Source organism: Strongylocentrotus purpuratus, unplaced genomic scaffold (genome assembly GCF_000002235.5).
Source record: "Strongylocentrotus purpuratus isolate Spur 01 unplaced genomic scaffold, Spur_5.0 spur5_scaffold_20, whole genome shotgun sequence".
Lineage (NCBI taxonomy): Eukaryota > Metazoa > Echinodermata > Echinoidea > Camarodonta > Strongylocentrotidae > Strongylocentrotus > Strongylocentrotus purpuratus.
In genome coordinates this window covers 43,246,802-43,269,878 of record NW_022145606.1, presented here as the reverse complement: position 1 = coordinate 43,269,878, position 23,077 = coordinate 43,246,802, and the positions used below count along the sequence as shown (strand labels likewise).

Sequence of the window (23,077 nt, the reverse complement as noted above, 5' to 3'; positions counted from 1 at the left end):
AGTGAAAAGAATGCTTAAATATGAATAATATATGATTTATGGGTAAAATGTGATTGTTATGACATTATTTGCATAAATTACCATAAATATGCAAATGAGTGGATTTTTCCAAAAATTGAAATTATCATAGTATTTTATACACTTCACTTGACATGCGTGCACATTTTCGCGGCCGAGATCTTAAGGGGGTCATAATGCCCCCCCCCCCTTACTTACTTACTTATTTTCATTTTCACATACACCACCAATCACTTTGCGTTATTTTTCTTTTGTTTATTTTGAAAATTAAGACTCAATAGCACTTTAAAAACTAGTTAGATAGTCTGCACGTAGATTGAAAAGATTAAAGCCCTCTCTTAATAGTTTATGTCGGACTGAGTGACTCTATAAAGTGCACTATTGGTCAGTCTAGCAATTGGTCATTCTAGCAAATAGAAAGTCGAACACACACCCACACGCACACAAACATCACGCGCGTGTAATAAACCTATAAATGGAAATGACGTACCAAGATACTATTTAATTTATGCATTGCTACGTCAGAGGTTATCTCGTATTTATCAATTTGACCTTTGCCCTCTTCATGCCTACGCTTATTAGAATGGTAAACAATGCCTGCTTATTAATTGACCTGATATCTTCTGACGTACACAATTAAAACATTCCATAATGGCATGTCTTATACAGTTATGGTTTAGCTTGAGCCCTTTTGAATTTTCACATGAAGGTTGAAAAATACTACTACATTGCCTACGAAATTATAACGAGAAAAGTTGAGCTTTATTTATTGAGACATTAGTGGTCAAAATCTCTTTTATTTTAATAATGTGTATAATTTATTGGGGAGTGGGTGCTGCTGTTGAGACATGCACTACACTCAGGGGCGTCGCTAGACATTTTTCAGTTGGATAGGGGGGGGGGGGGTGTAGAGGCCAACGATTACCGAAAAAAGTAGCCACCAATTACCGACAAAATTAAATTTCCAATATCTACAAATTCAACCCTATAAACCTGGGGCCGAAGGCTAAATTGTTTTTCCTATGGACTATCTATAGTACTTGCATATGCGCAAAATGGTCATTTTCCTCGACGACATAAATATACGAATTATTTCTTCAATTTAGTCAGCATCAAAGCTATATATTTTAATGCAGGCGCGGAGCTAGGATCTTATTTTAGGGAGGGGCGGTAGTGAGCAAGAGAATCACTTAAAAGCGCGCTCATGAGGGGGGTGTGGGTGATGGGCCTCCCGCGCAAAGCGCGGAAGCTAAGACGTTTCCTTAAATTATTAGGAAAAGAAGACGATTAATTGTACCGTTTTCGACTGGTAATCCTTGGCTGAATTAAGTTTCCCCCCCCGCCCCTCCCGCGCGAAGCGCGAAAGCTTTGACGTTTCATTAAATTATTAGAGAAAGCAGACGATTCGTCGTACTGTTTTCGACTCTTAATAAGCCCTATTCATCTGAATTCAGTTTCCCCCTCTCGCGCGAAGAGCGAAAGCTTTGACGTTTCCTCATATCATTAGAGAAAGAACACGATTCGTTGTACCGTTTTCGACTCTAAATAAGCCCAATTAATTTTGTCCGAATTCAGTTGTTCCCTCACGCGAAGCGCGGGATTTTTGGCTTATCATCACAATATAGAGAAAGGAAGACGATTCATCGTACCGTTTTCGACTCTTATTAAGCCCTATTCATCTGAATTCAGTTCCCCCCCCCCCCCCCTCTCGCGCGAAGCGCGAAAGCTTTGACGTTTCCTCAAATTATTAGAGAAAGAACACGATTCGTTGTACCGTTTTCGACTTTAAGTAAGTCCTATTTGTCTGTATTCAGTTTCCCGCTTTCGCGCGAAGCGCGGAAGCTTTGACGTTTCCTTAAATTATTAGAGAAAGAAGACGATTCGTCGTACTGTTCTCGACTCGTCTAAATGAATTTTTCCCCCTCCGGAATTTTTGGCGTTTCATCACAATATAATATAAAGAATATACAGTACAATATAAAGAAAGGAAGACGATTCGTCGTACCGTTGTTGACTCTTAAACCTTGTTTAAATTTAGTTTCCCCAAAAATTTTAAACCTCCGATTTCTTTAGCTGGTATTATAGGAAAGTGAAACTTCGAGAAAATACAAGTATTGTAGTTGTAGTAACTCTCGAAGTCGTCACAGCGGATAAGAAATCACAGTTCGTAGGGAAAAAAACTTGTCGGCCGACCGACAATATACATCTCACCGACTTCAAACTTCTGCATTGATATAGTACACGAGGATCGAGCAAGAATACCGACACAGCTGACCCGACATAGCAACATATTTACCCATGTCTTTCTTGCTCCCTCGACGAGACGACTCCACCCAACAACCCCCTTCTCTCTTTTACTCCCACTCCTCCTCTCTCAGACTCTTATCTCCCCTCTCTCCCCTCTCTCTCCTCTCTTCCTTCCCCCGTTTCTTTTGTTTCCCTTTCACTCTTTTTTCTTCTTTTTTTCCTTTTCTTTCTTTTCCTTTCTTTCCTCTCCTCCCTCTTTCTCTTTTTTTCTCTTTCTTTCTTCTCTATTCTTTCCTTTCTTTTCCTTTCTTTCCTTTCTTTTCCTTTCTTTCTTTTTTTTTTTTTTTTTTTCTTTCCCTTTCCCACTCTTTTTTCCCTCTTTTTTGTCCCTCTCTTTTTTTCCTCTCTTTTTTCCCCTTTCTTTTTTCCCTCTCTTTTTTCCCCTCTCTTTTTTTCCCTCCCCCTTTTCTCTTTTTCCCGACGGCAGCGTAATTTTACCGACAATATCCTGACAGGTGGGGGGGGGGGGGGTGTCGCACCCCCCCCACACACACACACACACCCCTTTGGCGACGCCCCTGACTACACTGTCGTCATTATTTTGTATCAATACCGACTTCATTGTTTCATCATGGTTTGTGAAAAGAAGCAATAGCCTATGTGTTTACATTAGTATACTATACTACTTCTTCCTCTTCTTTTCTTTTTTCTACGTCTTCTTCTTCTCTTTCTTCTTTATTCTTCCATTACTCTTAAATTGTTTCTACTTCTTCATCGTCGTCGACCATCTTCCTCCTCTTCTCTTTCTTCTTCTTCTCCTAGCCGTTCTGCTTTTTCGTCTACTACTACTTCTTCTACGTCTTCTTCTTCTTCTTATTATCATTATCATTGTTATTTTTCTTCTTCTACTTCTTCTTCTTTTTCTCCTGCTTCTTCTTGTTCTACTACTTCTCCTTCTTATTTCTTTCTTCTACTTCTTCTTCTTTATCCTCTCTCTTTACATCTTCTTCTTTTCGTCTTGTTCTCATTTTCCGTTTTTTATGTTCCTTTTCTTCTCCTCCTTGTCTTTTCGCAACAAAATGAAATAATATAAAAGCAATCGTACTTACTGTTTATAGAACTCACGGTGAGCGTTGCCAGAGCGTTGCTGTAGTCTGCAAGACGGTAAATGAACGTGTGTGACGGTGTGTGTATTCAGTAGCTGATATTGAATATCGTGATTACAGGCTATAGTTCTCGTATACATGTATGACCCTTCGATCTGTAATCATTGAAAACCGCGCACCTTGCAACGAGTTTATTTGATGTGGCGGTGCAATGGGGTGAGTGGGGTGAGTGGGGAGGGGAGGGGGGGGGGTCCCCTTTCATAGTCGAATCCCCCGTTTCCCATACCGAAAAGTGATAAAAAAGAACATGCAGTTTCATTTTCGGAATATCGAATCGTCCGACTAATGATCCCTATTTTTTTCTCCTCCCCCTCCCCCTTAAACTTGTTTCTTTAACATTCGAATAAACGTAGGCCCTATACCTTTAGGTGTAATCAGGATGGTGGGACTACTCACCTCCCTGGTGTAGTACACCCAGTGCAGGCCACGAAATTAAAAGGGTTAAAGTCCAACGGCATTTGAAAGATAACAATAAAATGTAACTTCCCTCAAAACAAAAGGGCTTGGAAATGTCCTTTTGTTGGAAAATAACGACCTTTAGTTGTCGAATCGGATGTAGAGATCGCGGTCGTTTAATTATATAGTCTGATTTTCAGACTCTTGTATCGAATGATCGTACATTTTGGGCTGCGCAAAGATTCAATCAGTTTAATTTTGGTCATTACAAGAAGTGGGTTATTGATGTAGACAAATGCTTATGCACCCTTTGCAGCTTATTTTATGTATGTGATTCATCATCAATAGTGATCTGTCAGTTTATGACAGGTTCAGTTACCCAATCAAAAGTTTATATCAAGTGTCTCTCCAAGTTCCTCGGTCTTGAGCCATCCGTTTCAGCATTTCATACCCTGTTGCTCCACATTCTGTAATTACATCGGCTAGAAAGCCTTTACGAGGTCTTCCCCTCTTCTTCTTTCCATGAATACGACCTTCTATGACCCAAAGAAGAAAAAAGCCAGTCAGTCACTTAATAGTGTCTGGCAGTAAAGTCTAGAAAGTAAACGGATTTCCTTGCATAATTTGAATACTAGGACACTGCTAACGTTTAAATTTAACAGATAGGACATACGTGACATATTCATAATTCCTGCAAATTTCTACATCATTCGATGTTGGCTGCAAAAGGGATACAATACGTTTAAAGGGGTAGTCCACCCTGATATTAAATTGGTTTTGAAAGAAACAGGAAAATGAGAGAGAAACAGTTCAGTGAAAGTTTGAGCATAAAACTGATTACAAATAAGAAAGTTTTGAAATTTTGAAGGTGCCATCAATCAAACAAAAATTGGTAATTTAGTGAAGCATCTTGCGAGCTCCCCTCCTTATCATCCTGTACTATAAAAATAGAAATAAATTCCCTTTTAAAAAATCAATTAAACGTCACCCTATATATAGTGCGTCCCAGATAAAACAAAACCAAGAAAGATTGGTGTTTTATCATAACTAAATTATAATTAATTCATGACACATAGTTGTAAAGCTTAGATCCTCCTCTTTCATTTGATGCAACTCATGTGATGCATATTTCACGCATGAGTGATTTAAAACAATTTGAAGAAAGAGTACCAAAAAGTCATTTGGCAAACGGTATCTAAGTTTCAAAGAGAAAATTACATTTTCAGCAAGTTCATTTTTTGCCCCTTCATGGGACACCTTAATGAAGAAGAATGAGCCAGGATTAACAAAGTTGTATTTGTTAAAAGTAATGCTTGCATTTTGATAATTTTATTAAACGAATGCATTCCACTGGCTGTCTGCCGTAGCAACATAGAAGACGGAGTTTGTTGTTTGTTGCTACGGCAGGAAGCCAGGGAAAACGAATTTGCTTCATAAAATTATGGACTTTCAATTAAAGAACTTCACCAAGTCATACGAATTCCTATTTCTGATCGATTTTTGCTCAAAAATGTTAAACTTTATATTAAGTTACTGTTGCAATTAATGTCTATTTTCTAGTTGCTTTTGGAATTTGATGTTTTTCTTTGTTCCGATGTCCATGCGTTATATCAAAGTGTTAAATAAATGGACTTAAATGAAATGACTCGTGCGGACACGTGGTCCCTCACATACACAGGCACGCACACGCACACACATATTAAACCCATTCGTCGCTCCTCTACATTATCATGCATATTGTCAAGAATAGACAACGATTTTGACAGTAGTCTAGGTGTTTAAGGTATAGCGGGAAGAAGATTTCTTGTACTTTTCTTTACAGTATCGTTTATTATCATGCATCAAATATTTTTGGAATATATATACAATTCATCATTTTGGGCGGGGAATGTATTACAAAGTAAATTTTTAATTTATTTTGATATAAATCCTACAAAATAGCCAGCTAGACCTTTTACATAGTGTGAAAAATCAATATTTTAGGCTTTCGCAATATCTTCTCATCTCGTCGTGTTCACGTTCAGTTACGATAACAAAACAGTAATTACAGTAAAAGTAGTAAACGTAAATAGTAAAATAAATTGTAATAGTAACAGTAATCGTAATAGTATTTTAGATAGCAATAGTAATACTAATAGTAACGTTTAAAGTAATACTAATATTTATAGCTTTGTTATAGTAATAGTATTATTAGTAATAGTAATATTAATATTAATAGTAATGGTAATACGAGTTCAAAAGACTTTATTTCCGTTAAAAAGCGAACAAATATGTACATGTGATTAAGTACAGACAGTTTAAGATATACAAATCATGAGCATTATGTTAAATCAATTTAAACAAACTGTGAAAATGAGTAGAAGGAAAAGGGAGCACCTGTAGGAAGCTTATGTTAGCTTTTTGATTCAGGCGTCCAAATAAATAAAATAATTACACAGATATAATAACATCATAATAAGTATTGCGCATAGATTTCTTCTACCCCTCCCTCCCTCCCACCCCCCCCCCCCCCCCACCACCCCCTCCCTCTTCTTTCTCTCTTATGGTAATTTATAGTTAAAGTAATAGTAATAGAAAAAGAAAAAAACATAGCAATACAAATTGAATAGTGATACTACTACAAGTAAAATAACAATAATAATAAGGCCTTATTACCAGGGGAAGCTAAGATTATATAACTATGATGAATCTGAACTTGAATCTACATCTGAATCTTAAGTAGCATGTAAATTATGAGCTTCTGTTCACTAGTATTTGTATTTATTAACATTTATTTCCTTCTCAACAGTAAAATATGAAACACAATGTATATATAAATTATATATGTAACAATTATTTCATCGTCATAATAGTAATGCAAAATAGATCGATTCATAAAACTGACAAATAATTTGTCATATAATCGTAGCGTTTATATTTAATAACAACTTTCATGAAACCGGGCCCTGGGGGTGCTTCACAATGATCCTAAGTCGAACCTAACTCTAAGTTGGACTTCAAAATTATGGAAAACCATTTGTAGCCTTAAAATAAAATATATTCAAAAGTGAGAATTCAAGTATTTTAGTCTTTTTATAAACTCCACGTGAAGAACATGGAATCTCCTTGGAAATAGAAAATAGAAAATATGATTGATTTGAATCAACATTTTATGCCATTTAAAATAACTTTAACAAAATATTTTCATAGATGCTAACGGCTTTCCATAACTGTTAAGTCCAACTTAGAGATAAGTTCAACTGAGGATCTTTGTGAAACACCCCCCTGGTCTACAATGTCTATTGCAACTTGTTACATTATAATTCCCACTCCATGCACCGTGTGGCGGTGGAAGGGGGCGTGTCTGTATTCTATTAATTCTTCGCGTCATGTGGTTGCTCGACGGGTGAAAGCTGGGCGTTTCCTAGAACTGGTTGGGATGGAGGTGGGGCCTGATCGACTGCAGTCGTCACGATGTAAGACGCTGCTTCCTGATTGGTGGATAAAGGCGCCGGTGTCATGGAGGGGGAGTGGCCTTGTTGGATTCTGGCTTGTTGATGAACTTGGAAGTCATAAAAGTGCACAAAGGAAAGAAAAACAAATCTCACAGATGAAAAAAAAAATAACTCAAAGGTAATTTCAAGAACATTAACTGATATAAGTTACGTTCAGATTTCTCTTTTTGTATATATTTCAATTCATGAATAGTTGAGGAACAGTCATGACTATTGAAACGGCCTTAGGTTAACGTTTTTTTAAGCCTTTGCGATCGTTTTAAAATGAGAGAAAAACTATGTAGTTAATATTTGAAAAGATTGGCAAAGAGGGAAATATTTTGACTTTGTTGGCTAACTGTACAAACCAAGTTTTTATAGTTTTGAAACTGTATCATCATTAATTCGAGCGAAAGATATAATGTTATCCTTTGGCATAGCAAATCTTAAATACAATGCGAATTTACTAGATAATGGCTGCATATACCAAAGTACAGAAAATAGGTTGAGCTGACATCTCTATCAAACAAGGAACAATTTGCAATTCAGGACCTTCAATATGTGTTCACTAAAATAAACGTGTTAAAGATGTTTTTATAATACCATCAGATAATTATCAGACGTGTCGTGGTAATAGATTACATTGTTCGGGGTTCGAATCCCGCCGCAGCACGAAATGTTCTTTGATGTGACTTTGATCTGTTTTTCCCATGTTTGCCCGAGTGTTCCAAATGGGGATCTGGTACGAATATGTTCTTGAATGCTTTTATCGCCTTAGCGCACCTATAGACCATGCAGGGTCAGTGTTTTGCAGGCGCGTCTTGAGCTCTATTTGGGATCATAAATCGTTGATATAATGTTCTTCCATGTAACCCCATATAGGATAGGTTTACTATTCATATTTCATTGAGAGAAATTGAGATTTTGGGTCATTCTGTCATTCAGATTAGTGGTGAATTGTGAGGGGATGACGACCGCTTTGCCAATTAGTCTCAAAGATTCCACGATTCTCACGATTTTGAAAGAATCATAACTTTCTTATTTGTTGTCCGATTTTTCACAAACTTTCACCGAATTGTTTCTCCATTTTTTTCTGTTTAAATTAAATCCAATTTAATAGTAGGGTTAACTTCCTATTTAACAAAATTTGTTTGCATTAAATTTGATTATATTACGAAAATGTTTTATTAAATGTAGCTATTATCTAGCTATTATCAAAGTCCTAACATAATGTCGAACAGCGGTGAATGAAATCTCAGTAGCCTATAACAGTAGCATATAACAGTAGCTTATAACACATACCTTCCTTGTTCCATGATGTTCTTTGGGGCTGAAAAAGTACCAGGGAAAAAAAGGTTAATCGTTCGATATGTCAAATTTCATTTGAACAAAACATTTTAACCAAGCGAAATCCGAAGAAATGGACATTTGTAATGTACACTGTTGCTCATAAAGTTGAAATGTTTTACTTTACTTCTTTTTATGAAATGTTTGTGACAATACAGATCGTTCTCGATAGATGAAGTGTAAAATAGCTTCTCAGAACTTTTGTTGCTGTTTATTGATCAATCAATCTACGAAGAGTCATAGAGATTGATCAATAAAGTTCTGTGAAGAGGAATAAACTATCAAGGGTAATCCGTATGTTTCTAATCGTTTCATGAACAGAAGTAAGAAAATTGATTCCAACTTTATGGTTATTCAAGTTTATATATGTTGCATATTGACGAAAGAGGCCAATACAATATTCAGAAAAACTAATTCGGTAGGCCTAACACTTTTTATTTTATTACATCACTTAAAAAAACGGATTATCTCGTCATATCTGAACGATGCGTTTTGATAGTAACGATATCTCCTAATTTAAGAGCTTCATCGGTATTATATCTGCTGTTCCGGAGGTCCCTTCTGTTATAGCAGCGTCATATCCTGGACAAGGCTTAAAAGGGGTATATGCCCCTCCCCCGGAAAAAATTGGAACGAAATATATACATAACTAGGCCACAGAGCTACTCACTATATTGTATGTCTCATAAGACACAGGGAAATGTGTATGCTTAGGGTCATTTGTTGTCTTTATTTAGAGGGGGTTATAGGGGTAAGATGCCCTCGAAATTCTTGTTGATTTGTAAAAGGGTCCTTGTTTGTAATTCATATTTGTTTATATTTGTTGTATATTACAGGGCTTGATTGAAGACCAGATTAATCATATTGATTTCAATATGCGGAATAAACGATTGTCTCGACCAAATATCCCGCTAATTGCAACTTCGGGCTGATGAAGACGCAAATTAACTGGATAATTGACGATCAGGATAGTTGAAATATCAGGATATTTGGAAATCTCGAGCTGATGAAGACATACGTTATGACATACCTTGGCAGGCTCAGGCGGTAAAGCACAGCCTTGACAGCAACCTTCCTCTTCGCAGCCACATCTCTTACAGCAGCTGGCACACCCCTTGCAAGAAGCAGCGCACCCAAACGATGCCGAGACGATGCATGAAATTGAGAGGACCAACGCAATAGTCGCTATGAGGACGTCAACCACCTGCCTCGCGGCCTATACGTTTACATAAATATCGATTTAGAGTAGAATGGTTGGTTAGGTCGTGTAAATTAAATGCAAATTAATCATATTTAATTCAAAGATTTTCCTTGAGGTATATAGCTTATGTTTTTACATGTACATTTGTGAACATATGACATACAAGGACGAAGTGTTGATCGCTACCATTTTGTTACGAACTCTTGGGATTATTTATCTAGTAATATGGTTTATTCATAGATTTTCGGTAAGCTTTGGCGATATGAGGTGTATTTCAAAAACGTTAAATCAAACCTTTCGGGAGGTAGGGATTGTTATTCACGAAAGTTTGTGGAACCCGAAAACCAGATCCCTTTTTTGAATTGCAAAATCTAGGAAATTATGCTAAGTTATGATACAATCGTTATCTTTTATGATTGGTATAGTTTCTCTCTTTGTCTTTCTATCTTAAACGGTTCTTGTAAGAACAATCCCATACACACTAAGAAATAAGGGTGCAATTAGCGAGGGTGCTGATCTGCTCCTTTTAAAGTGCAGTATATCTGAAAAACGTTTTAAAGTGACTCGGTAACATTGTTAAAGGTTGATGAAAAAATTGAGTAATTTTTGTATAAAATTTTACTTATTATATTCCTTCTACTGTACTAACCCTCTGACATGCAAACAAATCCTGGAAAATTATCAGACCACAACTATATATATATTTGGTTTTCTTTGAAGGCGTCACTGTGCAACACCCTCTAACAGTGATTAACAGTAAATTCTCCCAACCATTTTTGAATTTTCCCAACCGTTTTTCCATGAAAAAAAGACATAAACCAGGCTATTCAAAGTCTTTCAACACATGTCTGGAATGGTATATAGAGCCAATTTATTGCATTGTGACGATTTACATTTACCTAAAATGTTATTTAATGGTAATAATATAGTTGGGAGAATTAAGTAATTGATCAGATCAGTTTTTCCCAATTTGTACCATTAATAATGGTCCGTTTTCACTCAAATTTTCAGATTATCTTTAATTGTACATCTAGCATTGACGTCACTACCTCAGCACCACTTTCTCTCATCTGAACAATGTTACCAAGTTCCTTTAAATATGCACATTTAAGAGTGCAAGAAGTTGGAGGATGCATATAATGCACCGGCGTTGTCTGTATCAAGGCCTAATGATAAAAAAAATTGTTGAAAATGTCCTCAAATATCCCAGGAACAAGAATACAAATGTTCCAAGATAAAATTGATTTCAATTTGTCATAATATAATTCTACAAAAAGCAATGAGTTCAATATAATTTGAAACTAATCTTCTAAACAGACTATCAATCCCTGTCGTCTCATGGTTAGGTTTATCATTGGCTCAATCGGTAAGGTTAGCGTACGATAATCCTAGTCTGCAAGAACAGACCCTAATTTGACACTTTATCAAAATATCATTGTGCCTTGAGAAAAGCCTAGCCCAGCTACCTCCTGGCGTAAATATTCACTTCTGAATGACAAACGCCTATAAACCAAAACAACAACAACACTAACAACAACAAAATGGTTGTGTCAATCCTGTGTCAGGAGCAGCTCAGTGCATGGCATAAGGTAGTCTTATAGTGCAGACTCACTTGTACGACTGACCAGGGTTTGTGCTTGCGGACTACGATAATCCTAGGGTAGTGGGTTATATATTTTTGATTAATAACCTTCTTGATTACCTGTGATTTAGCGCAGTTGAAAATCCAGGAAAATATTTTGCCGGGCTGGCATCCCCAGTAATCATCGCTATTACTGTCCTCAGAAATGGCAGCAAAGATATGCATTGCACAGAGTGTTAACCCCGCAAGGCAGCCAACAATGGACAAGCCGAGATAGGTCCGGATCTGGGATGAAATCGTTACACAAATACATCGTATATCATAACAAATCTGGGTCCTGTTTCATAAAACTTTTCAATAACAAGTTACAATAACTGTTATAAGCTATTTAAATCGTGGCCCTTGATCGGCTGATTTGCCATATGAATTTAGCATTTGTTTTAATTTGTTGTTATTGATTGATAACAGGTTTGTTGACACAGGGCCCTGGATTTATATAACGCTTAAAGAGAAGATTGAGTTCTGGGAAGAAGTGGAAAACAAATTGTGAGCGTTATCATTGTATTATGCAAGTGTGGAAGAACATCAGATACAAAGTGTTCCCTAAAAAGCATGACTCTTCAAATCCCTTAATATTTTAAATATGGCATGTAACATCATAAAAATCGGGACGGATTTGTATGCCACATGTTCGTGTATAGTCCCGTACACATCTTTCTGTGTACAGTGCTTGTAACTCTACCAAGACTGGGCCAAATTTCTTATCATTTTGATGATTCCAGAACCTTGCAGGTCATCTATGCTAGCCTAGATGATCAACCTTTTCTGATCTATTCCACAACGTTTCTTTCACAATGCAATCGCATGACCAGAACTCGACTGTATCTTTAATACGGAATACCATCTCTGAGCGCTTTATACATATTATTACCCCCAGTCATCAGACTCATTTACGCAATGTGGTTGGATAGGCATGTGTAAGCTTGTAAAATGGCGCCTGGGGGAATACTCCCCAGGGAGCGGGGCATGTGCACTATCATGCGCGGATTAACAACTCAATCCATTGACCGGGTAATATTAATTTCAATGTAAAGCGCTTAGAAATTTAATATGAGGCGCTATTATACAAATGTGACTATTACTAGTATTATTGTTATGATTATTATTACTATCGTTATTATTATTATCATTATTATCAAGATTGAAAGAGTGAGAAATTCCACACAGATGGGACATATATAACGATTTTAGATGTGAATAAGGTATTTGTGCATGTCTTTGCAAACATATATTTTTTTTCTTTAACCTAATAAGCCACAAAGGGTTAAAACTTTAAGATCTTCTTGTTGTGCAAAAGAGGGTTCATATTATTGTGTAAACTGTTCTTGAAAATGTGCAAAATAGAAGTTCATCTTTAACACCGTAAACCGTTGTAAAGACCTGTGTACATGAAGTGACATTATCGGGTCAGGCAGGCATCATGCCCGTCTCCGTTAACCTTCAAAAACTTTTCGTTAGATTTCTTTGATTTTATATGATACATTTAACATACTAGCAGATGCCGTGAAAGTGTTCTCCACAAATGAAAAGATTTACAAATTAGAGGTAATTAAGATACCCAGCCTTGAACGTATATTCCACCAACGGCAACCTACACTACATGTGTGTAAGATGTAAAACCTATAGGGACTGTGAGTATACGCTGCAGCAAGGCCATTTATACACAGAGTTCGGCCAACCCCGTTCGAGTTGGACACACCTTGGCGACTACTGCTTTGTTAGGCAAGCACAAAACAAAAAAATATACGCCATGCTGTGACCCAGTGAAACCAAGTTGGCCAAACGCTGTGTATAGATGGATCTGCGCTGCGTGCTACACCCACGCCCTCACCAGGGGAAGCGCTTACACTTTTCGTGCGGGGAGCTATCAGAGTGCAATAATGTCCTATAGCGCAGGGGAGTGTGTAACCGTTATCTAGCCATTCTTGCAAATATTTATTCTATAATTCACTTGAAATCATGGACAGAATACCAAATGTTCACGTACATAAATTATATTAAAGCCCCTCTGCACTATTTTGGCCAGGGGGAATAAGAACCTTCCTGCATGGTCATTTACAGGTTGTTATCTCATCAAATCAGCTCTCAATTAACATAAGCAAAATAGGATCATGGGGGATCAATAGTCACCGATTAGGTATTGTGTGCTAAATACAGGGCGCAATAAGTTATAAGTAGTGCAGTGGGGCTTTAATGCAAGGAGAGCAGCGCGACACTATACATTTCAACACGTTTCTTTCCAATTCCTATTTTCGCTACCAAAACTGTGCATGAGATTTAAAGAGTGGTTACCAAACATTTGTTTCCGGTAGAAGCTGCCGACATCCCAACTACTCCAATTACACCGAATACCTGAGATGTGAGTACAAGCAAACATAGATATTACTAATAATAGATGGTAAATGTGAATTGAATCGTATAATATCATCCAATATGCTTTTGAAAACCTTATGAACGAACGCCTGAACTGAAGCATTCGATTTAAAGTCCAATTGGCCGCCTTTCAAATACCATTATACAGTGCGTCCCAGAAAAAAACGAAACCGAGAAGTATCGATGTTTTATCATAACTTAATCACAACCATAATTAATGAATGATATATATTCGTTTCACTGGGTGCCTGCCGTAGCAAAAAGCAGATTTGACAAAAGACTTAACTCCGTTTCGTTGACAATCAGCCATGCATGAAGACACTCGTCTACGGCTGATTGTCAACGAAACGGAGTTAAGTCTTTTGTTAATTTCGTTTATTGATACGGCAGGCTGCCAGTGAAAACGAATTCGTTTAATAAAATTATGGAAATACAAGCACTACTTTAAACAAACAGAACCTTGTCATTGCTGGCTCATTTTTCCTGATTGAGGTGTCATATGAAAGGGCAGAAACTCAACTTTCTAGAAATATGAATTTTTCTTCGAAATTCAGATACCGCCCGCCAAATGTCTTTTTAGTTTCCTTCCTTCAAATTGCTTTTAATCACTCATGCGTGAAATATGCATCACGTGAGTAGCATCAACTGAAAGAGGAGACTCTAAGCTTTCCAAATATGTATCATTCATTAATTATGGTTATGATTAAGTTATGATAGAACATCGATACTTCTCGGTTTCGTTTTTTCTGGGACGCACTGTATTAGAATGTATCGGTATTCTGTATCCATCGACATGCTTTGCATAAGATATTACGATAATTACCGGTATGGGCCATCATTAAATTCAGAACGAGGGATAATTTCAAAGCACATTCGAATGTATCATTTGTATATCTGACAATAAAAGCCAATATAAATAACTGATATATATACATGTATATGTATATACAAGTGATGGAGAAACATATTTACACTCTCTCTCTCCCCATATATATATCACAGTTCACGTATTGGCTGGTATAAGACCAAAATGGTGAGTCGGAAGTTAGGTTTACAATCTATTATAGGTTATCATGGGTTATTGTTCATAAATAAATCCGCATCAAATAGTAAAAAGATGGTTGACCAATCTGTAGTTTGTTTGATTGTTAGTTAGTTTTACCTGATTGATAAGAAAGCATGTGTATGCTTGTAAGTAAGCAACCAGGGGACATTCGGCTTTAAGTCATCTCCGAGGGGCTTGGCAAAAATGGGGATTAACGCCTTACCAATAGGAACTTGCGCATCGACTTGGTTTCGAATCCGGGACCTCTAAGTTATGAAACCTCCGCTCTACCACTGAGACATCGCGCCTCCTGTATATGCCATATTGTATGTACTTATTTTTTTTTTTCATGCTATGTTTAAATTGTATACATCTACTTGGTACATGCCCCCTTATAAAGCAGGCCTTGGGGCACTAAATAGGGCTACCCTATGTTTTTAAAGAAGACTGAATAACATGAATCAATAACATGAAATCTCATGGGTGGCGTTTCACAAAACCTGTCATCAGTGACAAATGACAGTTTTTGTAATAAGCTACTGAAATCCTTGCTTCTGATTGGTTATCAGCAGATATGTCACTGATATTTGTCACTTGTCATTGAAAAAAGGCTTTGTGAAACGGGCCCCTGAACGATACTCAATAGAATGTTACCAGTATTCCGCTCCAGATGGCTGCACCAAAGTAGGACCAAAAGGCCAACATGACGATGGCCAATGTACCCATGGTAACTAGGAAACATCCTCCTATCAGCTGTATGATGGCTGTCCCCTAAATTGAAATTAAATCAAATGCTTACAAACAATATTTAACGAGGATTTCTTCATGTTTTTTTGTTGAAATGTTCAAAGTCAAGAGCAATGAAAGTTTGCTGGTACCGCTGTTTTACTTTTATCCCCTAACTGTGTGAAGTCTTTAAAAATGTACAAGTAAGAAACTAATAACAGATTAGTTTCCTGATTGCACTGGTTAGTTTTCAGTTAGTGAGCGAGTCTAAAATTAGGCCTCACTTGCTGATTAAAATAAGGATAATAAATGAAACTAACAATAATACTTTTATTAACAATAATTCTTAATTATTATCGAAAAATATTCTAAATTAAAATAACAACAACAACAACAACAATGATAATGACAAAAGTTTCAATCATTATTTTATGCAGGGAAGGCTCATTAGCAGCAGAGCTGTTCTGCATGAGGAGCCGGCAATTAATATTTCCCCAGGCAATTGCCAGGTACCCATTTAAAACCTGGGTGGAGAGCGTCAAATGTGGATTAATGTCTTGCCACACGACGTTAGTGCCCGGCTGTGATTCGAGCCCTTGGAAAAAGAGCCCGCCCCTCCCCCACTCAGTGTTATTTAGGGTACGCATATGCGTGTTCCCTCCTTTTGAAAACACCCCCTAAGTCCGGTGTGTAAAGTCAATTTTGTGTACTACGAGCCAGACTTTGGTGCGTGAAAAGAACCCCTTTACCGGACATTTTGGTAACACGCATGCGGTCATTCCGACCCCTTTAAAAGCTAACATTTATAGTGCGCATAATACTTTGTTTCTAGGCGCAGCACATATTATTAACCCGGTCATCGGATTCAGGCTTACCCGAAACACAATGTATGCACATGTTCCACTTCCTGGGGAGCACTCCAGCCAGTCGCCATTTAACAAGCGCCACTTGCTAATCCAACCACATTAACTTTCGCATCCTACCGGGTACCCATTTAATACCTGGGTGGAGATTGGCAAATGTAGTGTGTTAACCACTCTAACACGTAACCACCACGCTCATTTGAAAAGTGCGTCGAACCTACCTTCAATTGTGTAAGATAGGGGGATTGTTGACATGCCTCTTCATGAGGATAGCCGTGCATGTGCGACGTCATGGGTATCGTGTCAGAGGTCATCATTCTGCAGTTACTTTAAAGTGTACCAATCATCTGAAGAAGAACAAAAAATTGTATAAGTATAATGCATAACACAAATCTCAAAATCTTTACCTACCATTATATAGATTAAAGGTTAAAGGGAGTGTAAACCAGGGGCGGATCCAGCCGGCGGCGAGGGCGGGGGCTCAATTCATGAGAAAGTATTTAGCGGAGAATCAGCCGGCGAATCAGCGGGGGGGGGGGGGAGGGGTATCAGCATAAAATTGTCGACAATTCGCGACAATTCGGAATAAGGTATTACACAAATTATTCCCCCTGTTTTTGTTTTTGTTTTTTGGTCTGTCAAGTTGTCGGTTTGTGGTCTGTCTAGTCGGTTCGGCTGTGATATGAGTCACGACACCAAGCCGACTTCACGCCGACTCCACTCCGACTAAAAGCCGACGTATTCACGACCATTTAATAATTTTGTGTTCGGTCTCTCCGGTGTGACTGTTGTCCTAAAATGAAAATCAGTTCAGCAGATTCTTCACGATCATTCAAATTAGTTTGCAGTTACTAGACTCACCAACCATTCCAGGGGGTGTTTCAAAAAGACTAAGATCGACGTTAAGTTGGACTGAACTATGGCAGGCCATTCATGCCACTGGTCTTACTCACCATTCGTCTCTCAGTTATGATCTTTAGATAATAATTTTTCCTTCAATAATGAACTATCAAAAAAGGTAAATTCTGTAGATTTGTTACCATGATTTGTACGTCCCTTGAGAAACCAATGCCAGGAATGGTTAGAGGAATTCGTGGCATGAAAAGCCTGCCATAGCTAAGTTCAACTTAAAGACGTTCTTAGTCTTTGTGAAGACCCCCTCCCCCAGTACAGCTATTTGACTGAGCTACGATTACTTCATCATTTTCAAATTTGAACAAAATGACACACGTTCCCATCATAATTGAATATTCCATGATTATAAGAGGCATGTCTATGCATTGTTACCCTCCGCCCTCTCCCTTTTCTCTTTATCTCTCTGTCATTGTATAACTTTATTAATCAATTAAGTTGTGAGAATACATAAACTTTACCCATCAGAAGAAAAATAAGAAGAAAAAATTCCGAATTCCTGAACACCAGTGTACGTTATTGTTTTAAACCATGCGCCCCTCACCCACGGTAAATAAACTATTGTTATCAAGGTCCAAAAGTCAATTTTAGAAGATTGATTAATTTTAATATTCAACGAGAAGCGTAGTGTGGGGTTCGTCATACGTCTGATATTACACTTTTGTAACAGCCAATTCGTTGTGTTTACATAAACAGATAGAACAGCCATTCAATCATTTGAACCCGAAACAATTTGACTAAATTTTAGTTCATTTGACTAGTATTGAAATCAACTGTGGTGTCATTTTTTTTCTTAAGAGGTCAAAATTATTCGGCCAGGTTTAATTGAGTTCTTGTTTCCTATCCAGAGTTAATGATTAGAAACAGAATCCATGTTATTCTAACTTTGATATTTTGGGCGCGTAAATATGCCGTACAGTTTTATCAATTTAAAAACGGACTTTAATTTGGTCTTATTATTCCACGCACTACAAGAGCTCAAAACAAACTTATATTGAATTATCATGATTATGTTATTGATTTTTTCTTTACCTCGTTGACAAAAATTTGCTCAGCAACTACTGAACAACTACTTCAGCCTTTTTAACCTTGCATCAGAGCTATAATTAGACAGCCGGCTTGTTGTAGACTTTTAATCTCATCATGCTAATTATACTGGTTATCATGATAACATCAAAGTTATTTATTCTTGGGGTGTTTCACAAAGATGCTAACTTGAAGTTGGACTTAAAAATTATGGAAAGCCGTTAGCATCTATGAAAATATTTTGTAAAAGATATTTTAAAAAGGATAACATTTTGATTTAAATTATTCATATTTTCTATTATCAAGGAGATTTTATGTTATTTATGTGGAATTGATAACAAGTATAAAATACTTGAATTTTCACTTTTGAAAATATTTCATTTTAAGGCTACAAATGGCTCTCCAAAATTTGACATAGGATGTTTGTAAAGCACCCCCTGGCCTTTGTTATAGCAAAGCCTCATAACTGAATAAAATTCCATCAGGCACAATTCCAAAAGGGGGAAAAGTAAAATTCCATTTTCTATTGAAATAGGCCGAAATTTTGCCTGAAGTAATTCATTCATTTTAGGGGGAATGTATGTTTCCTTTTGTTTAAGATTACTCGGGGTTTTGCTGCCTGCGGACAACTGTAATTTGATTCACTATCCTAGCTCCTGACACGTGTTTAGTTAAGTGATTATTAACATAATTATGTCGATTTGACAATAACAATGGCCATGTTCCCACGCCACCGATTGTTCTTTTTCCTTCTTCTAATAGTTCTTCTTCTGTCTCGTTCCTCCTTTTTTTCTGCACTTTCTTCTTCCCCTTCTTCTTTTCTTTCTTCTCCTTCTCCTTCTCCTCTTTCTTCTCTTCTGTCTGTTTCTTCCCCCACATTTTCTTTTCCTTCCCCTATTCTTCTTCCTCTTCTTCCCCTTTTCTTCCTTACCTTCTTGTTTACCTCCCTTCTCCTAATCCGCATCCCTCTTCCCTGCTACTGAAACAAAAAGCACTATCGCAAAGAATTTCGAGAAAACAACTCAAGAACAAGATAAATTCCAAATAGACCTTTTCGTAACATAATCATATTAAATGCACAAATCTGTGAAAACTGCCATGATACAAAATTCATTCCCTTCACTTGATACTAATAATTGTATTTCAGCAGTCAGAATGCGAATTCCATAGATTGATTGTTGCTAGGTAGGACAAACATTATGACTGGTCCTATCAAACAACACGTAATGTATGTAATTCGTATATCGACTATTGAAATCCAATTATTCGTAAACAGGTGAGTGAAATAATTTAAGGCGCTAAACAAAGATGTATGCTTTACATTGTATTGCATTACGACAATTGCTTATTGTACATGTATATTCAAGATAAATCAATTCAATACGTACGTGTATTGTGCGCCCATTGCAATATGTCATGAACATGTACATCAGAATGAGCCATTTTGGGGGTAATGTATTAAACCAAATCTATACTTAAGTGCCTCGATACGAATTATTGCATTCACCTGTTACGTATAGTTGTAGTTGTATTTCAAAATCCAGTATGCCAATTGCATATATCACGTATTGTTAGCTAGGGCAAGCCATTATGTTTTCTTACCTACCAACGAATTACGTATGCACTTTGAATTATAACTACCGTGATACACTTATTCGTAAAAGGTGAATGAAGTCATTCGTAACGAGGCGCTTCACAAATGCGCTCGAATTAATTTGGTTACATTACGAAAGTAACTTTTCGTCTTTTCGATCATGTTCAAAAGAAAGAGATTATTATTCACTTACCAAAAAAAAAGCTCTCCGATCCTTGTTCGAGGACTGTTTATCAGCGATTGAAGAGAGAAAGATATTGCTGTGCTCTCTTTATAACGAAATGTTTCTCAACGAACGCCCTCGACGTGGGCGTACCGTAAGTAAAGGCACAACGTTGGTGGCGCACTTAATCTTTTGTTCCCCTTAACCCCGAATCCTTGTGATTTTGTTTTTGTTTTTTGGTCGTGACTTTTCGGTATTTTTGTTTTGGTCCCTAGCCGCACACCAACCTTGCATCCCCCATTAGTTACTTCCGCTATCCTAATGAAAGTACACGTTTGGATTATAAGCCACAAAATTGAATTTGAATATTTGTTTGGGCAGGGGGGATCGAGGGTTCTAACTTGCCTGGTGTAATTCTTCCACTTTTATTTATGTTATTTATGTACAATGTAAATTATTATATTTGTTGTTTTCTTTACCTCGCTTAAATTAAGAAATAAATAAATTCATAGGGCCTGTTAACTCTACCCTATCTCTCTCTCTCCCTAGCTTTATCTCCCCTTTCTCTCACTTTATCTCTCTCTCTCTCTCTCCTTCTCCTCTTCCCCTTTCTTTCTCTCTCCTTTTCTCTTTCTTTCTCTCTCTCTTTCTCTCTGTCTCTCTCTCTCTCTCTCTCCCTCTCTCTTTATCCGTTTCCCCTCCCCTGACTCTCTCTTTCTTCTTCTCTCTTCCTTTCTCTCTCTCTCTCTCTTTCTCTCTCTCTCTCTCTCTCTCTCTCTATTTATCTCTATGGCACCGATATGAATTATTAATCGTCGGTATTGATATGATATGGGGTGGAAAAGATCAATCGTGATTCGCCACTAAATTTAACTGTGACTACATCTGAATATGGAAGACGCCCTCTATCTACCATCATTGACATTGACCTGCTTTCGAGTACTGAAGTGCTTACGTCATAATTCGCTCGTCGTCAAGGTTACTGGTTTTAAACAACCGCCTGCGCATAAAGTTCACCGGGAAACCATTCAAGTAACGGGCTGAAGCCGGACCAACTCACTTTCGGGGGCCGGTGTGATCACCACACCATTATTTAGCACAAAATGGTTTGGAACCAGAGACCTTGACCACTTGGCCAGTATGACTTCATATTTCGGTACTCAACCACCTAAGCTATTTTCCTTACTTTTAAAAGATTTAATTGCCTAACATCAATCAATTTGACCAAATCTGACCGGCTATATTATGATATACAGAACTGTTATTGTTTTAAGGGCCTATTTTTTATTTATTTTTGCTGTTTTTTTTAAAGTATTATCACCGTCATCATCATCATTATCATCATAACAAATATCTTTGAGTGGCTTTTTTTTTTCTTGGCATAAAAGGAGACCAAAATTTGCGAGGGAAGATAAACTAGAGTTCTGGTAAAAAAAATAAAAAAATGAATTCTGACAGAATCAAACGAAAGTTGCACTGAATGTTCAAGATTACAAATGAATGTCATGTGCCAAACAATTTTGGAAAAAATGTATATTGGCTGAGTAATGAGCATAGAAAGACAAGGAAATCAAGGTAATACTAGCCCCGACACTATTTGTGTTGTCCCATATACATCTTTCTGTGTACAGTGCTTGTTACTTTACCAAGACTGGGCCAAATTTATTATGATTTTGATGACTCCAGAACCTTGCAGTATAAACCAATACTTACATGCTACAGGATCAACTTTTTCTGATCTATTCCACACCTTTTCTTTCACAATGCCATCGCATTACCAGAACTCACCTTTATCTTTAAGCCCCGTATTTGTTTCAGCTGACTCTTCCATTGTCAATCTAGGCCAAACTCAAGATAGCACTTGTTAATGGACCCCCCCCCCCCCTCACGGCTCCCCTCAGTGGTGGTTCCCGGGGGCACAAACTATTCATGCCCCCACCCTCCCCACCCACCCCAGACCACATCAAAATGGGGGAAAGAAGAAGGGGAAAGGGGGAGGAAGGAAAGGGGGAGGAAAAAGGAGGAAGAAACAGGAAGGGAAGGAAAAAACATGTTGCTGTTGCTTGTCACGGATATGTCTGGCAGTGCACTATCACGCACCTCCCTTGTACGTAAGCAACCAAGGGACAGATGACTTGAAGTCCTCTTCAATGGTTAATCAAGGATTAATGCTTTACCCACTCACCAAAGGGCACGAGCGCATCGACTTGATTTTGAACCCGGGACCTTCCGGCTACGAGACTACTGCTCTACCACTGAGCCATCGCGCCTACCCGCGATATTATCATTGTTGTACTAGAAAAAAAATGACATTATCACATTTGAACGAATGTCAAAAGTCATGATTTTATTGGTGTTGACGTCTTGGCTGGTCTACTAAAAAGGCCTCGATAGTTCAGTGTTTTAGGATAAAATATTTGGTTTATCTTTATGCTCCATATTCTGGACAAAAGAAATCACTAACGAAAAACATCAACAGGGACGGATCCAGGGGGGGGGGGGGGGCACAGGGGTGCACCGGCCCCCCTCCCCCCCCCAAAAAAAAATGATGCCAAAGTCGAATTAAAGAGTCAATATGGCTTATATATGTACGAGGCTAGGACACAATGATTTCAGGGGGGTGTTTCACAAAGATTCTAAGTCGAACTTAACTCTAAGTTGGACTTAAATATCACGGAGAGCCATGTGTAGCCTTATAATGAAATGTATTAAAAGCAAAAGTTCAAGTATTTTAGACTTTTCATAAATTACACATCAAGAACATGAATTCTCCTATGATAAATAGAAAAAAATAACTTTTACAAAATATTTTCAAGGATGCTAATGGCTTTTCATAAATGTTAAGTCCAACTTAGAGATTAATTCAACTTAGGATCTTTGTGAAA

At 37.5% G+C, this 23,077-nt stretch overlaps 1 protein-coding gene across 1 annotated transcript; it reads right to left on the bottom strand.

Moving 5' to 3' along the window:
• Positions 1 to 7,050: 7,050 nt before the first annotated feature.
• LOC105443831 lies at positions 7,051 to 20,305 on the bottom strand. Its single transcript, XM_030992600.1, has 8 exons — positions 20,223 to 20,305; positions 16,719 to 16,844; positions 15,563 to 15,679; positions 13,783 to 13,842; positions 11,551 to 11,715; positions 9,678 to 9,863; positions 8,603 to 8,630; positions 7,051 to 7,368 (listed from the first exon to the last, which is right to left on the bottom strand). Exons 2-8 carry the CDS (start codon positions 16,812 to 16,814, stop codon positions 7,181 to 7,183), a joined length of 840 nt encoding a protein of 279 aa, XP_030848460.1. The 5' UTR covers positions 16,815 to 16,844; positions 20,223 to 20,305; the 3' UTR covers positions 7,051 to 7,180.
• Positions 20,306 to 23,077: the final 2,772 nt, after the last annotated feature.

Coding starts and splice junctions, on each gene's coding strand:
- LOC105443831 (XM_030992600.1), bottom strand. CDS start 16,814: ATGATGACCTCTGACACGATACCCATGACGTCGCACATGCACGGCTAT. Junction 9,864..11,550: donor TCAACTGCGCTAAATCACAG/GTAATCAAGAAG, acceptor GTAAACGTATAG/GCCGCGAGGCAGGTGGTTGA. Junction 8,631..9,677: donor TACCGCCTGAGCCTGCCAAG/GTATGTCATAAC, acceptor GTACTTTTTCAG/CCCCAAAGAACATCATGGAA.